The sequence below is a fragment of the Sinocyclocheilus anshuiensis genome, unplaced genomic scaffold (genome assembly GCF_001515605.1).
Source record: "Sinocyclocheilus anshuiensis isolate Anshui unplaced genomic scaffold, SAMN03320099.WGS_v1.1 scaffold1127, whole genome shotgun sequence".
Classification (NCBI taxonomy): domain Eukaryota; kingdom Metazoa; phylum Chordata; class Actinopteri; order Cypriniformes; family Cyprinidae; genus Sinocyclocheilus; species Sinocyclocheilus anshuiensis.
In genome coordinates this window covers 207,858-224,749 of record NW_015546115.1, presented here as the reverse complement: position 1 = coordinate 224,749, position 16,892 = coordinate 207,858, and the positions used below count along the sequence as shown (strand labels likewise).

Below are 16,892 nucleotides of genomic sequence, written 5' to 3'. Positions count from 1 at the left end.
ATGAATGATCAACTTGAATATATATATATATGTGTGTATAGAGAATAAGGGACCAATATCTGCTGTATCGTTTTGCTCATTTATGTTATCATTGTGTTTTGGTCATTCTGTATCTTGTGTTTTATTTACAATCTTAAGCGACTCTTTTGGAGGACGTCTGCCGTCACTGCGGTCCTGTACGCCAGGAGTGCATAATGGAAAATGTTCGCCAGAAACGAGTTTTCTCACCTTTTGGCTTTTTTTTGTCTCGTTTTTTTTTTTTTTCAGCGAGCGTCATGACGAGGTCGTCCTTTACCATGGAAACGACTTTTGACGCACCCGAGCTCCCACTCAGGGACGAACCGCAGGGGACGTTGTCGAACAGCAAGCTGTCTATTTCCGTGAACAGGAAATCGTCCAATGAGAAATCGGTGAGGAGTGAGGGGGTGTGGCCAAACACTGACTGGGCAGAGTCCGAGAGAGATGATGCTGAGTCCGTACCGCTGTTCATTTCAGAAAGATCTGGGTCTGTATGCCTGGATTCATCTGAATTTGGGTCTGATGCGAGCGAGCGGCCCGTCTCCCTAGAAAATAAAGTGGTTATTCCCACAGTCGGGCACAGATCTTCAATTTCAGCCAGTGCTGAGGTGAAGCTGTCTTTAATAATGGAGGATGATGGGGGCTGCTGTTTGGAAATGGACGGAGACAGACAGAGAAACAGATGTCTGTCCTCCTCCAACCGCGACACAGGCGTCAAACTGCCCTCACTATGGGACTGAACCCCGCTGGGGAAGGACTGGGGTGCAGGGACGTCCTGGATGCGCCGGAGTGTGTTGGTGATGAGCACCCTGCGGGCCAGGCCCGGCTCCGAGTGTCCCGGACGGCTGTGCAGCTTCAGCAGCGAGAGGTTGAGCACGGTCTGCCGCTGGAGCCAGTAGCAGGCGGGTGACGCCTCCTGAGGGCAGCTCATCTTCATCACGCCATTCTCTTCCTCCTGCTCCAGCTTCCGCTTCAGGCCTTTACCCAACATGTAGTGTATATCTGAGAGAGAAACGCACAGAAATGAAGCAAAGCGCATTATATTTATAAGATTTTTAATTTATAATTGAAGATTATATTTTAAAATATTTCTGATATGTGACTCTGGACCTCAAAAAACATAAGGGTCCATTTTTTGAAATTGAGATTTATGCATCATCTGAAAGCTGAATAAATAAGCTTTCCACTGATGTATGGTTTGTTAGGATAGGACAATATTTGGATGAGATACAACTATTTGAAAATCTGGAATCTGAGGGTGCAAAAAAATCTAAATATTGAGAAAATCACCTTTAAAGTTGTCCAAATAAAGTCCTTAGCAATGCATATTACTAATCAAAAATTAAGTTTTGACATATTTACAGAAGGAAATTTACAAAATATCTTCATGGAACATGATCTTTACTTAATATCCTAATGATTTTTGGCATAAAAGAAAAATCAATAATTTTGACCCATACAATGTATTTTTGGCTATTGCTACAAATATACCCCAGCGACTTAAGACTGCTTTTGTGCTCCAGGGTCACATATGTATATTTTTATTTCAAATCTGCAGTAAAATTTTAAATATTTTATTTAAACATTAAAGTAATAAAATAATTTTTAAAAAGAATGAAATATTAATATCTTATTACATTTCATGATTTTTCAAGTTTTTAGATTTTAGGCATCTTCTATATTAACATTTTAAATATTTTAAAAAGTAAACAAATGTAATAAAATTAAGTATTATTTTTAATATTATCTTAAAAATTACATTTTAATGAATAAAATGGAATGTAATAAAATGACAAATTAGTGAAAATATATAACTTTAAAATGTGTATTTTATTGTAAATGTTTTCTATAATAACATTTTAAATATAAAAATAAATTTAAAAAAATTAACTGAATTGTTTATTTTTATATTATCTTTACTTCAATTAATAAAATTAAATGTAATTAAATGACTATATATTTAAAATATTTTACTTAAAAATGTACATTTTATTTATTTTTAGTGTAAATTTCCTATTTTAACATTTTGAATATAAAAAAGTTGCAAAAATAAATTTAACAGAATTATTTTTTCTGTATTTTAAAATGAATATTCTGCTCAAGTGAACCGTTCAAAGGGCTAGTTCCTCTATTTTAGATAAGAAACAGGAGACAACATAACATTAAAGGTCTTTGATGGAAATTGACTGAGTGGAAAGTACTGTGTATCTGGCTATTCTACAAAGACAATCAGTCACCAGTGACGGCTCGTGACCACACATCTGACTCTCTTCTCTCTGGACTCTGTGATTACTGTAAACCAGAGCACTCGCTTTGTTGCCTCACTTCCTCCCTTGAACTGATTAGTTAGTAGCTATGGTTAATAGTTTGTACCACTAAAGGACCAACAATCATGTGTTCATGTGAACAACAGCTAGAGCTGGACAAATAATGCCCGAGTCACACAATGCACCATAATTTACTGGATTATAGAACATACGTAAATTATTTTAGATTTGAGAATTCTAGAACTTTTATGTCTTGAATGTGATATGTTAACTGATATCATATAATGTGCACATAGGCCTGTATGAGGTTTGCATTAGACGACACTGAGCAGACGTGCAAAAATGAACCAAAAGGTCTTATTTTCGCATAACTTCATCTGTTAAATGCGTGTATATTTACACAACCAGTGTTGGGGAAAGTTACTTTTAAAAGTAATGCATTACAATATTGCATTACTCCATTAAAAAAAGCAACTAATTACGTTAGTTACTTTTTATGGAAAGTAATGCGTTATGTTACTTTCGCGTTACTTTTTAAGCCGATTCGTTCGATCCGATTCGCGAAGCTTTTTTGGCGTGCGCTAGTAACAGTGGTAATAATTGGGGAAAAAAAGTATAAACTATATAATTGATTAGCCTACCTAGCTACAGGCTTTTTATTGCTTGTCAATAAACGTCGCTACTTGACGCAAAGTATCCTTTTTTATATGTTAATCCTCGATAACCAGTAACTAGTTAGGCTACTACATGAAAAAATAGGCTACTATAGTAATAGTGTTTTTGAACCATACTAAGTACTTGAATTAATTTGTTGTGGTAATTCTATAGTTGCTGTGTTACTATGTATCTGGATCAACTAGCCGAGTAGACAAATATAAATGTTTATTCATAACCATGCTAAAAATAAGTCAATGTTAGCTGATGCTAACTGTCTAGCTAACGAGCTTGCTGGTGCTAAATTGAGGTAATTTTTTTTTTAAATAAAGTCCAAATATTATAATTCAACCACCTAGTTGATTACATCTGAGAGAAAAAGAAAGGATGTGATGTTCAGAACATGGTAACTACAGTAATTATCAAAGTGGGAAGTGATGCCCTCGGGGGGCATTTGGCCAGGGGTGGTTTTATACCACAGACAAGGTTTAAGAAGAAAAAAAATCATTATGAAAATATAATGATATTTTCCTTATTATATTCATTATTTCCTTATTGGTTATTTTGGTAAAATCCCAGGTATTTTGAGCAATAGGATTATAAAAAAATATATGCTAATATAAAATTAAATGATAAAAGTAGCCTATATAAAACTGCAAAATAAATATTAATCTATCAGTACTTTTTACTTAAGTACATAAAAAATCAAGTACCTTTGTACTTTCACTCGAGTAAAATTGAAAACTGAGTTCTTTTACTTTTACTGGAGTAATATTTTATTATACGTATCTATACTTTTACTCAAGTACTTGATTTGTGTACTTCGTCCACCACTGAGTATTAGTAGTGTTACTATACATTACTATAGTATTTTTCATGTGACTAGTTACAGTAATAACATTACTTTTTACAGTAACTAGTAGTGTAACTAATTACTAATAAGATTCCAGTATTTACGATACAGGATTACAGTGTTTACGATAATATTACTTAAATTTAACTTAAACATTTGAGGCTATTAGCACCAAATAGCAGTTCTTCTGTGAACACTTGATCGCTCAAAAGAATCGTTGTTGAAGGGTTAATTTAAATGAATCGCCCGAGCGAGTCGATTCACAAGAATGAATCGGACCTCGCAATGCTACAGATGTCACCCCTCCTCTCTCTCTCTCTCTCTCTCTCTCTCTCTCTCTCTCTCTCTCTCTCTCTCTCTCATTCCAGTCTGCATATGTCAATGAACGTGATCTCGCGCTCCTGTGGAAAAGCCGCAAATATGTGAAGCATTCACAGCGCGAGCTCTCCGCAGCTTCCTCTCGAGCTCAGCTGAACAAGAGCACTCCAGAACAGAATGATAAATAGAAAAAATGATGACTAATAGATTGCTCTTATTTTAGTGCAGCTGAAGTTTATATGTGCATATCTCTCACAGACAACAGAAATCATCACGTGAAGATTCAGAAGATCTCAGCAACTTTTCTCAGATTTGTCTGCAGTCACAGTCACAGGCTTTCTTTTTTAAAGATACAAAGTCTTACTGGATCATTTCTGAGTATATTTTCCAAGAGGAATTATATAACGGGGGGTTTCCATGCAAAATTAATTGAATAAATATATTATTTGGAAAATATTTAGTTTCTATTAAGTTTTTTCTATCCTCTTTAGTACTTTACTGTGTATTATTTATTTGCTTATTGTAACCTAGTTGTATTATTTACATATAATTAATTTTAATCTATTCATTTATTTTAATCTTATAATTATTATAAATCTATGTTTACAATCTAAATTATTTCAATCGACTTTTATTATTTATTCTAATCTATTAATTTATTTTAATCTTATTTTTATTATAAAATTATTTTTATTATATTCTTTTTATTTTGTTGGGGTTCTTTATTTCTTTTTTTATTTATGCTCTCTCTACTAATCAAATTTTTATTTAAATAAATTTTTGTTTATTTTAATTGATTCATTTATTTTAAACTTTTATTATACAATTTTATACTCTAATTTGTAAAATATATAAATAATATGTATAATAAAATATTATTTTTAAATATTAGACATTTAAATTTTTTTTTAATCTAATTTATTTACTTATTTATTTTACTTGTTGTTTTTTAAATTGTAGTATTGGTACGTTTTTTTTCTAAACATTTCTATGGGCCCCAGTTTGAAGGCCCCTATTCTAGAAAATGCATGCGACACCATTTGACAAGCTGATATTTAAATAAAGCATAATTTTTAAGTCTCTTAACTATTAAAGACCAAAATCTGAGCAATGCAACGTTCTGCTTCAAGATTACTTATTTAAAACTAGACAAATCTATATTAGCAGTTAATCAGAATCTTTGTGCATCAAAATGTTTGGACATATTTCCACACGGTGCACATGGTGACATCTGTGCTCTAGGTCATCATCTCCTTCACTTCATACTATCCAGATGGCCTGAACAAGAGGAACGAGATAAAGCAGCAGTCAATCAGAGCAGCTGAATCAACACAGACACACACACACACACACACACAGACACACGCACACGCCAAAACCACATCAAACACACAAAGAAACGCAACCTTTCGCCGCGTCTCAGTAAACAGACATGAGAATATGAGAGTATTATGGAATGCATGACAGCAGAAAAACTCCCAGATTGTCACTGAAGCCACATCTAGAGAGCAGAAGATCAGAGACTTGGACCAGTAAGAAACCACACTAGAAAGTTCTGCACAATTAAGTGCTGACCACACCTATAACTGTGTAACTGTTTAATTAATATCATTTTGACAAGATTTTGTATGCAAACAGTCTGTTGTTCTCACATCGTGTTCTGTTCATCCCAAACTCATCTGTCTTGCTCTCCTCCAAACAGCTGCCGCCGTGCTCGGCTCCTCCCAGCAGACCCGAGGAGTCACACGCGCTCTTGCATTGTCCTTGACTCTGACCTCTGACCTCTGCAGGACAGCTGTCTCTTTCTGCAGGAGCGTGCAAGCGTGCAGATGCTCAGGCATGTGTGCAGGCGGCGTCGCTTTCAATGTGTGCTCGTCCTGCACGCTTTCTCAAATGTTTTAGTTTATGCAAGAAATAATTTGTTGTCAGAAAGGACCATGCAAATACTTGGATGCAAAAGTTCAATCAGGGTCAATAAGATTTTAAAATGTTTTTGAAAGAAGTCTCTTCTGCTCACCAAGAATGCATTTAGTTAATCAATACAGTAAAATTGTGAAATATTATTACTATTTAAAATAACTGTTTTCTGTTTGATTATATTGTAGAATGTAATTTATTGCTGTGATCAAAGCTGAATTTTCAGCATCATTACTCCAGTCTTCAGTGTCACATGATCTTCAGAAATCATGAAAATATGCTGATTTGCTGCTCAAGAAACATTTCTGATTATTATCAATGTTGAAAACAGTTGTGCTGCTTCATATGTTTGTGAAAAACCGGGAAACATTTTTATTTCCAAGATTCTTTGATGAATAAAAAGTTAAAAAGAACAGCATTTATATGACAGAAATCTTTTAAAGCATTATAAATGTCTTTACCAGTGTTACCAATGCATTACAAGTAACAAGTCACGTAATCAGATTACTTTTTTAAAAGAAACTAGTAATGCATTGCATTCCTTTTAAATTTCCAAGAAAATATCGGAGTTACTTTTTCAAATAAGCAGTGTTGGGGGTAATATATTACAAGTAACGCAAGTTACGTAATCAGATTACTTTTTTCAAGTAACTAGTAAAGTAACGCATTACTTTTTAATTTACAAGGGAATATCTGAGTTACTTTTTCAAATAAGTAACGCAAGTTACTTTTTTTTTCAATTTATTGACAGCTCTCCTGTCCCCATGTTGAGAGAAATCAAATGTTACTGTAGTTCTAAAATAATTTCTTCTTCTGCATTCTACTGTACGGACGTAAATGTACTTTCCCTTCAGCCTGAGGCTTATTCATTTCACTTTTGGTGTGAAAAGGCTTTTATATTTGCCAAAAACAGAACTTTTTTATTTTAAAAACAAACAAGCAAGCCCTGTCCAGATTTAAAAAGTAACGTAACGCATTACTTTCCATAAAAAGTAACTAAGTAACGTAATTAGTTACGTTTTTATGGAGTAACGCAATATTATAATGCATTACTTTTAAAAGTAACTTTCCCCAACTCTGCAAATAAGTAACACCAGTTGTTTTGTTTTCCCATTTATTGACTGACAGCTCTCCTGTGCTCATGTTGAGGGAAACTGGGAGTGAGTTTCAGACGCACTTCCTTCAGCCTGAGGATTATACATTTCATTTTTCGTGTGAAAGGGCCTTTACAGTTGCCAAAAATATAACTTTTGGGCTTTTTGTTAATAGAAACAAATAAGCGAGCCCAGCTCGAGTGACAAAAAGTAACACAAAAGTAATTAATTTCCAATAAAAAATTAACTAAGTAACTTACTTTTTTATGGAGTACCGCATATTGTAATACATTAACTTTCCCCAACACTTTTATTTACTGTCACTTTAATGCATCCTTGCTGAATAAAAGTATTAATTTCTTAAAAAAAAAAAAAAAGAACATTAGTGTATGTAACTAGTAGATAATGTGAAGAGCAGTGCTGACTCTCAAACTCCAGCCAGTCTGAACACATCTGATGCCACCCACTGGAAACAATGAGCCAAATCTGTGACAGGCTGCTTTATGATGGAACACTTCAAACATGTCACCAAACACTCCAGTTAAAACCATTTTTATTCAACTTTTCCTTCATAGTTTATTTAAACATCGTGTGATGTAAAAGAAAACAAGAAAAAAAACAGGAGAAAAAGAGCATTTTCTCCCTGAAAACAGAAAGTTACATAAGAAATGTTGCTTTATCTATTGTGATGTCATTTCCTGTTTATCTGTGGGATTTATATAGATACATTTATACATAGATCTGCTATAGCTCCTGTTACAGTGACGCTGCTCTTGTGTGGTCAGTAAATAAACACCGAGTCCAACATACAGGTAATTACGGAAGCTTGTTTCCAACACGATTGCGACTTTTGATCTCGCAATTCAGACTTTCTTTAAGAATTGCGACAAAAAAAAAAACTGACTTTTTTTCTCGGAATTCTGACTTTACATCTCACAATTCTAATTTTTTTGTTTGTTTCTGCCATAGAATTAAAAAAACAACAAAAAAAAAAGGTAATTTTGACTTATAATCTTGCAAGAAACTGAATTTATAAATTGCAATTCTGACATTATATTTCAATTTTCTCGTAATTGCGAGAAAAAAGTCAAGAGTTCAAAATAAGTCAGAATTGTGAGGTAAAAAGTTGCACTTACCGTTTTATTTTTTTATCCCATGGATACAAAAACAAGCTTCCATATAATATACATGATGTATAAGCATCAAAACTAATTAAGAGAAATAGTAACTAATTGATAATATAGACATTTAAAGGTATAGTTCATTTCTTCACCCCGATGTTGTACGAAACCTGTCAGAGTTTCTTTCTTCTGTTGAACACAAAAGAAGATATTTTGAAAACGGTTGAGAACCAAATAGTTGCCGGTATCCATTGACTTCCACAGTATTTTTTTCCCCACACTATGGAAGTGAATGGCTACCGGCAACTAAATAACCAACATCTTTTGTGATCAACAGAAGAAAGAAACTCATACAGCTGTGGAACAACCTGAGGGAGAGTAAACGACGACAGCGGCCCAGGATTCGGTTCTTGATTATACCACAAAAAAATAGCAGAGGATGATAATGCGGTTAGAAATGTGGCAAATTAGCACAGGTCAGAAACATGACTAGCTCACTGTAAGTGTCGCGTTGGTCACGCTCAGAGGACCACTGAAATGCTGCAGAGCACAGATAAAAAACAAAACAGAAGAAATGGCCAAACAGGCGAACGGTCCACCAAACGAGAGAGAAGGAGAGGTCGCCGTAGCAACCCCACTGGGAGCCATAGTAACGGAACCCGCTGTTCCGAGGTCAGTTATGACATCACAGTCCACCGCTTCCTTCAAAGTTCCAAAGAGGAAGTTCAAAGCCAAACCTGGTGGCGCTCCTCTAAAAACGCCGGCGTCCGGAAGTGCTTTTGGATGCTTGTCTAAAGAGCATACGGAATTTGAGCCGTTAAGCCGGCAGATGGTTGGACGCGTGTTTGTCTGGTCATGCATCCATGTGCATGCATGATTCAATATCAGGCAATGTTTAATTTGATCCTCTCTTACTCTCCTTTTCTTTAATATTCTCAGTCTTTATTGCACATACACTCTCTCTCTCACACACACACTCACTCACTTCCTGCTAACACAGCTGTGGCGTATGGTTGGTAACGTTACTGTCGCTGGGTCTCAGCAGCATCCTCCGGAGGACGTCTTGACCGGCGTGCTCTGAATCTTGACGTTGGATTTCTCGGGGCCTCCCGTGGTGGCCCCGGGGCCCATTCTCCTCTTGATCTCCGCCGCCATGGTCATGAAGGCCTGTTCCACATTACTGGAGCTCTTCGCGCTCGTCTCCAGGAACGGGATGCTGAGAGAGTCCGCAAACTCCTGCAAGACAGAAAACAACAGACTGATCTCAAACACAGTGTTTAGTTTAGCAATTAAATGAAAAAAATTAATAAATAAAAGGTTTTATTTATGTTGATACAATATATTTCATTATTCTAACCTATATAGTATTTAGGGCTGTAAATTAAAAATGTTAATAATAAATGTTAAACAGTTTTCTATGATTAATCACACCGTACATTAGTACTAATCTTAAACAAATACATTTACAATATATTTGAAATGAATGTAGAATAAACAGAAAGCAAATAAAACAGTTAATAAAAAAGTCTTAAATGCAATAAATTACATTTTACATTTCACACTAACAATTTTAAACAATTAGAGTGTTCAATTATTATTTCAAAAATATCTATTTATTCATTATTTCACAATTAATAATGATAAAATAATACCTTTGGTTTGCAAGAAAAGCTTTTTAAATAATAAATTATTCATAAACGATAAATTATTTATTTATTTAATGTTTAGTAATAAATATTTAAATAATTGTTAATTATTTAGCCTATTAATCAGCCAGTCTTTTGTGTTACAACAAGGAAAGTTTTTACGGATACATTATTAATTGCAATAACTTATTATTTTAAAACATTATAATAAACCTACATTTAAATAATCAGCTATTCTCACAGTCTGCAATCAGGAAAGTTTTTTTTTTTACATACATTATTAATAATAATTAGTTTATTATTTAATTAATATCAAATAATAGTTTAAATAATTACTTACTATTTAAATCATTACTCAGCCAGTCTTTGGAGTTTCAGCCAGGAAACGTAAAAAAAAACCCTCATTACTTATTGATTAACAATAAATAATAATGTGTGCATTTAATCAGCCAGTCTTTATTATTAATTAAAAAAATAATCAATACATTTAAATAATTAATCAGCTATTCGCTCAGTTTGCAACTAGAAAAGGATTAAAAAACAACAACAAATAACTTAGAAATGACTAACTATAGTGATTTATAGCTTAACAAATAATAATAAATCATATCTTAATTAATTCTTAATTATGTAAAATATGAATCAGCCAGTCTTTAGTTTTGCTGCGCTGTGAGAGACATCATCCAGTGAATGGTGTTAAGATTTTGGTGAACGTAGTATTCTGTTTCTTGTACCTTCGCTGCAGTGTAATCCACAACTTTCTTAGTGGTCAGATCACACTTGTTTCCCACCAGGAGCTTGTTGACGTTTTCACTAGCGTAGCGATCGATCTCCTGAAGCCACTGTTTGACGTTGTTGAAGGACTCCTGAGGAAACACATGAAAACAGCACTGAACACAGAAATGTGTGTGAAAGGTCATACTAAAGGAATGTTTGGTCACCTGATCCGTGACATCGTAAACAACGATGATCCCGTGAGCTCCTCTGTAGTAGCTGGACGTGATGGTGCGAAACCGCTCCTGGCCGGCCGTGTCCCACTGACAACACAACACACATTCAGCACTGACTTATGCAAAAATGCTCTTTTAAAATAATTGAAAGCACGCTTTAAATCGACCAAAAGCGACAGTAAAGATGTTTACAGAAGATTTCTATTTCAAATAACTGCGGTTCCTTTGAACTTTCTATTCATCAAAGAACCCTGAAAAGTAAAATGCACCACGGTTTCCACAAAACATGAAGCGAAATCTGTTTGATAATCAGGAATGTTTCTTGAGCAGCAAATCAGCATATTAGAGTGATTTCTGAAGTATCATGTGACACTGAAGACTGGAGTAATGATGCTGAAAATTCAGCTTTGATCACAGGAATAAATTATATTCTACAATATATTCAGACAGAAAACGGTCATTTTAAACCGCAATAATATTTCACTGTATTTTTGATCAAATAAATGCAGCTTTGGTGAGTGGAATAGACTTCCAAAAACATTTAAAACTCTCACAGATCCAAAATTTAAAAGAAAGTAATTAATATGTGACCCTGGAGCACAAAACCAGTCATAAGGGTCCATTTTTTGAAATAGAGATGTATACATCATCTGAAAGCAGAATAAATAAGCTTTCCATTGATGTATGGTTTGTTAGGATAGGACAATATTTGGCCGAGATACAACTATTTGAAAATCTGGAATCTGAGGGTGCAAAAAAATCGAAATATTGAGAAAATCATCTTTAAAGTTGTCTAAATGAAGTTCTTAGCAATGCATATTACATTTACGGTAGGAAATTTACAAAATATCTTCATGGAACATGATCTTTACTTAATATCCTAATGATTTTTGGCATAAAAGAAAAATCTATCATTTTGACCCATACAATGTATTTTTGGCTATTGCTACAAATATACCCCAGCGACTTAAGACTGCTTTTGTGCTCCAGGGTCACATATGTTTTTGCATGCTGAAACAATACATAAAATCAAGCTTGCACGCCGTTTCCGGCGTTAACGTGGAGCGCACTTACGATCTGTAGTTTGATGGTCTTTTCGTCGAGCTCTATCGTCCTGATTTTGAAGTCCACTCCGATCGTGCTGATGTAGCTCTCTGTATACGTGTCGTCCTGAGGAAATGCACACACAATCACAGATGAGGCATTCAGCGATGGATCGTTTTCATACACATGCACTAAAAAGAATGACAAAAGTTTTCAGTCCGACTGCAGCTGCAGAAACGAAACGACATCCTTCCTTCACCTTCAGCGTGGAGCTCTTTGACAGTCAAATCACCTGTGCAACAAGAGGCATTATCTTATCCCGTGTGTGTGAACGGCATCTTAATGGCAGGCCAATAACTTACAGCGAAACGCAGCAGAAGACAGGACTTCCCCACGCCCGAGTCTCCGATCAGCAGGAGCTTGAACAGGTAATCACTGAAAGACAAACCACAGGACGATTGAGGGAGGAAATGGAGGAATATCGCATCTCAGGCTCATATTTGACCCCAAAATCAACAAGAAATACATTTTGCATGATACAAAAAAAGTAGACCATGCCATGATGCAAAGACGGTTTTCTTCTGATTTTGATTTGAATTGTGTGTATGACAGGTTCACATGATATAGCAGTCTTTCAATACCACGGTACTGGCATCACCGTACCATGGTAAAACCACAGGTTTTGAAAGAGTGGTGTGGCAACAGGTGACTTGATTAACCAACAGCCCCTGAAACAAAGCTCAACATGTCATAAACTCAGTCAGGATGTCAGCAAGTTCAGGCCTAAGATCACATTTCATCACCACAGGAGCGACAGTATATGACCAGCTCTCTGACAGCACATTAATAAGCCAGAGGATGGCTTTGTTTCATTATAAACACGATAAGATGAGTAACGTTAGTTATTCAGACGGTTTCTTCAGTTTCATTCTTACGACGTGGCACTCACAGAAACAGACTGACAGTTATTGTATACACCCTTATTTGAAAAATATGTATACTTCCTTTTAAATCAAATCGAAACGACTCCCGGTTGGTCGATCTCGTTAAAAGTAACGTTAGTAATAAATTAACCCCAATACTTCAAGTAAATATTTTGTTTACTGACGCGGTAATGATTTGTGTGAATAATAATGAAGCAGGTGATGTGTCATTATATATATATACTGATAAAGAAACACAGCAAATGACAAAAAAACCCTAAAAATATCCTATCAAAAGTAATAACATAACATCGTTGATTATTGCCACACAAACTTACTATTCAGGATTCATGACGACGAAGACTCCCAAATTAACGGTCGTTTTCTTCTCTGCGATGAAGGCGATTAAAGTTCGAAGCTCGTTTGCCGGTGATATCCGTTATTAATCGGTGTTAAAAGCGGGTTTAGGAGAGAAATGAGCGGAAGCGGGATCCGGACGCACATTAAAAAAATGGCTGCTAGTGAAGCTTGAATAATAAGAGACGCGTCACTTTCGCTGCACGACCCGCCAAAATAAAAGTCCCGACAGACCAATAACTGAAGACACACGATTGTGTTTAATTCTTCTTTCATAATTATTAAAAGATGTCCTAATATATTATTTACATTGTATATTTCTAAACACACATTTTCCGAAAATATTTAATTATATATAGCATGTTATGGAGTTTATTTGGAAGGACGATTTTGGAACGTTTCCCAAACGACTTGTATTTGGCCAGAAATCGGAAAAAAAGTTTATTTAAACATTTTTGTTTGGCTCTTAAATGACTTTTAGTCGATCAGCACTGGATCTGCATGCCTACTAATATACGACTACGCTTCTCAACGCAACACTTTCCGTCAAAATGTACTTTTAAACTTTAAATCGACTACGCGGCACTTCACAAAATGTACAACCTGAAGCACGTTAGCAGGTTTTTTTCTCTAGATGGCGCTAAAATCAAGTAAAAAACAATACTCTGTCCCGGATCACTGCGTGCATCTGTCTGTCATCATTAACGTTAACTATAAGGTCAGCGAGTTGACAAAGACTGTCTTATGGCAGAGCACATTTTCTCTCGTTTTCTTCCTCTTGGTGACTGAAGCACAACTGTTTGACTATCTTTATCTCATGGAAAGTGTTTGAAGTTCAGAGTTGGTACCAACTGTATTTAGCTCCTCTCATTTCTGCCAGGTTTTGGTAGTTTGGCAGTGGACGCTGATCTTGACCCGTCTTTGAACCAGTCCAAATAGAGGGGAATGGCTTTTCCCTTATCCAAATACACACACACACGTTTCCCAACCATACAAATGCTATTAATACACCTGTCTGGTGACTGCAGAGGACAGACAATGAGCGCTAGGACAGATATGGCCAAAGACAGGGCTGCTCTGCTTTTATTGCTTTATTGTTCATATTTTATATATAAAAAGCATGGGGATTGAGGTTAAGTGGCGTTTTCCTGTGTTTGTTTGCACGTGTCGGTCATTGTTTTGTTTTCCTGAGCCAAACTCTCCTGTAAAGCCTTGAACGCTCATCCATTCACCCCAAATCAAACCCAGAGACGCCTCATCTGTTTTTCCACTAGAAGAGCATGACAAAGTGGGAGTGATGATGCTGTGAAAGCAGTAAAACTAGAAAACAAACACCTGGCACATCTCAAAATGATTTTTAAAGTGAATATAGTTGTGCAGGTGGGCATCTGTGTGTTGTGCAACAATGCAACTGCTGTGGAATAATACAGTGAGCATCTCAAATGGCTTCTGTCACAGATCCGTCCTCCGTGTGTGTGTGTGTGTGTGTGTGTGTGTGTGTGCTGGTGGGGCAAACAGAGGGGTGGGGTTAACATTTCAAGACATCACAAGGACGCTGTATAAAAGGTGAAAGTGGGGGAAAAGTGATGATCTGAGCTCATTTGGGGAGTTTTCCAAACCCACATCCAGTCACACGCTCTTCAGAGAGGACGCTGATATCGGTAAGGAGTTTGACTGGACTTTCTAATGCTTTGTGCAAAAGTTAAGATGCAAATTATTGCCGGCAGACTGCACCTGTCATTCCTGGGGGTTATTTTAATACTTAAGATGTTTTTTTATTTATTAAAACCAGCATTGTTTTGATCATTTTAAATAAAAATAACAGTACTTTTATTCTTTTGCAGCAGAAATGATATAAGGGTAAACTAGTACATTTAAAAATTGTAAATGAACCATAAATTGTAGTTTACTAATATATAATTTGCAGCAGAATTAATTTAGAATTGGAAAGCATTGAATTAAACTCAAAAGTAATTAGTTTTTGAACGGAGGGAAAATGTAAGGAAAACATGCACAAAAAGTCCAAACGACATTAAAAAGTGCAGAATATGTCTGAGAAGAATAAACTAGTATATTTAAAAAGTTAAAATGAAACTTAAAAGTGAAATCATAATGATTAAACATAATTTATTAAGAGATTGTAAAATAAGACTTCTAATTATGAAGTTCAAATGATAAAAAATAAAAATATAGTTAATGGCAGAATTTGTTGAGAAAGTGAAAACTAGTAAAAAAGTAACGAGTAAAAATGTATTTCAATGTAGATTTGTTACAGAGGAAAAAACTAAAACAAAAATTATATTTCAATGTAGGTTTTGTTTTACAGAGGAAAAAACACATACAAAAAAGTCCAAATTGAATTGAAAAAGTGATTTTTTTTTTAGAAAGAAAAACTAATAAAAAAGGTCATGAAAAAAAAAACAGTTCAAGGTAAAATAAACTTAGTTAAAATTTATAGTTATAGTTTTCTTAGTTAAAATGCTGATTTATTGGCCTGTAAATCAACAGTGGAGTGTGTGGCTGTGGCACAGGACTAGACGGGATCTATGGAGCGTTCACTGAAACCTCAAGGTCCTCAAGCAGATCACTGGAGCCTCAAACTGAAATAACTCAAGTCGCCTCATGCAACACACTGCACTTTAATGAACTTCACTGCAGCGTCTAGTAATAATGCAGGGAATATTAATAATTACAATAGATGCTACATTATTTTGATTAATGCAAAAATAATCTGTTACGGTGTAGTTATTGGACAAATGGTACTAATTTGGCTAAATTAAAAGTTCTTTAGAGGTCAAATGTCAAGGTCAATCATCCATCTAAAAACATGTATACTCACAGCACTCATTTTTTGTTTAATGTGTGCAAACAAGACCATAGGCTCTCCTGTCTGAAACAAGTTCAGGAGGTCATATAGATTTAAAGTAGCTTTAGAGCTGAAAGTGGCTTAATACCCTTCATGAGTGAAGCGAAGGCCATGTGATGCTAAACTGATCGGCACATACTGAAACGCATCGCCCATAAACACCTTGTATAACGATGCAAATGCAATTCCAAACGGCTGAAATGTTCGCAGAAGAATTTTGGCTGGTTATTAATGACAGGTGTGCTTTTTCTGGTTTGTTTTCTCACGCAGACGATGGCCGATCACGACCTGGTTCTGAAATGCTGGGGGGGCGTAGAGGCCGACTTCGAGGGTCACGGAGGAGAAGTTCTGACCCGGTCAGTCCCGACGCGATCCTGATTAACGTCACTGTGGTCTGCTGAGGCCTGCCTGATGTTCTCTGTCTCTTCAGTTTGTTTAAGGAGCATCCGGAGACTCTGAAGCTGTTCCCGAAGTTTGTGGGCATCGCTCAGTCTGATCTGGTGGGAAACGCGGCGGTGGCGGCCCACGGCGCGACCGTGCTGAAGAAGCTGGGCGAGCTGCTGAAGGCCAGAGGAGATCACGCCGCCCTCCTCAAACCGCTGGCCACCACACACGCCAACACGCACAAGGTCGCCCTCAACAACTTCAGGGTAACACGGGACACTTTCAGTCACAGTCTGACCTTCATTTCTGACTTCTGTTTCCAAACCTAGTGAATGGACTCACTGACTACATAGACAGCATCCTAACTGAACCAGCACCTCATAAGTGACTGATTTTAGTTGTTGTACATACATACATACATATATATATAATATTATATATATGTTGTATAATAAAAAAAAAATAAAAAAAAAAATAAAA

The 16,892-nt window shown here is 35.7% G+C and overlaps 3 protein-coding genes and 1 long non-coding RNA gene across 4 annotated transcripts in view; 1 reads left to right on the top strand and 3 right to left on the bottom strand.

The window, feature by feature from the left end:
- Positions 1-163: 163 nt before the first annotated feature.
- sertad2a (SERTA domain containing 2a) lies at positions 164-1,024 on the bottom strand. Its single transcript, XM_016502601.1, has one exon. It carries the CDS (start codon positions 1,007-1,009, stop codon positions 164-166), a length of 846 nt encoding a protein of 281 aa, XP_016358087.1. The 5' UTR covers positions 1,010-1,024.
- A 7,214-nt stretch (positions 1,025-8,238) lies between these two features.
- rab1aa (RAB1A, member RAS oncogene family a) lies at positions 8,239-13,338 on the bottom strand. Its single transcript, XM_016502653.1, has 6 exons — positions 13,144-13,338; positions 12,245-12,317; positions 11,913-12,008; positions 10,830-10,925; positions 10,623-10,754; positions 8,239-9,478 (listed from the first exon to the last, which is right to left on the bottom strand). Exons 1-6 carry the CDS (start codon positions 13,155-13,157, stop codon positions 9,281-9,283), a joined length of 609 nt encoding a protein of 202 aa, XP_016358139.1. The 5' UTR covers positions 13,158-13,338; the 3' UTR covers positions 8,239-9,280.
- The window catches only part of LOC107700842 (uncharacterized), a 16,276-nt gene continuing 7,622 nt past the window's right edge, over positions 8,239-16,892 (bottom strand). Inside the window, exons 2-3 of the long non-coding RNA XR_001635581.1 lie at positions 14,011-14,013; positions 8,239-9,218 (exon numbers count right to left, since the gene is read on the bottom strand). This is a non-coding gene — a long non-coding RNA (uncharacterized LOC107700842). The remainder of the gene's footprint in view (positions 9,219-14,010; positions 14,014-16,892) is intronic.
- The window catches only part of mb (myoglobin), a 3,858-nt gene continuing 1,685 nt past the window's right edge, over positions 14,720-16,892 (top strand). Inside the window, exons 1-3 of the mRNA XM_016502655.1 lie at positions 14,720-14,823; positions 16,299-16,384; positions 16,459-16,678. Of these exons, the coding sequence (XP_016358141.1) occupies positions 16,302-16,384; positions 16,459-16,678 (303 nt within the window). The 5' untranslated portion in view covers positions 14,720-14,823; positions 16,299-16,301. The remainder of the gene's footprint in view (positions 14,824-16,298; positions 16,385-16,458; positions 16,679-16,892) is intronic.

Bases quoted from the DNA above. Each gene is read 5' to 3' on its own strand.
- sertad2a (XM_016502601.1), bottom strand. From the start codon at position 1,009: ATGTTGGGTAAAGGCCTGAAGCGGAAGCTGGAGCAGGAGGAAGAGAAT.
- rab1aa (XM_016502653.1), bottom strand. The intron at 12,009-12,244 runs GTAAGTTATTGG...GCATTTCCTCAG, and splicing joins GTCTTCTGCTGCGTTTCGCT to GACGACACGTATACAGAGAG. The intron at 10,755-10,829 runs GTGACCAAACAT...GTGTTTCCTCAG, and splicing joins TTTACGATGTCACGGATCAG to GAGTCCTTCAACAACGTCAA.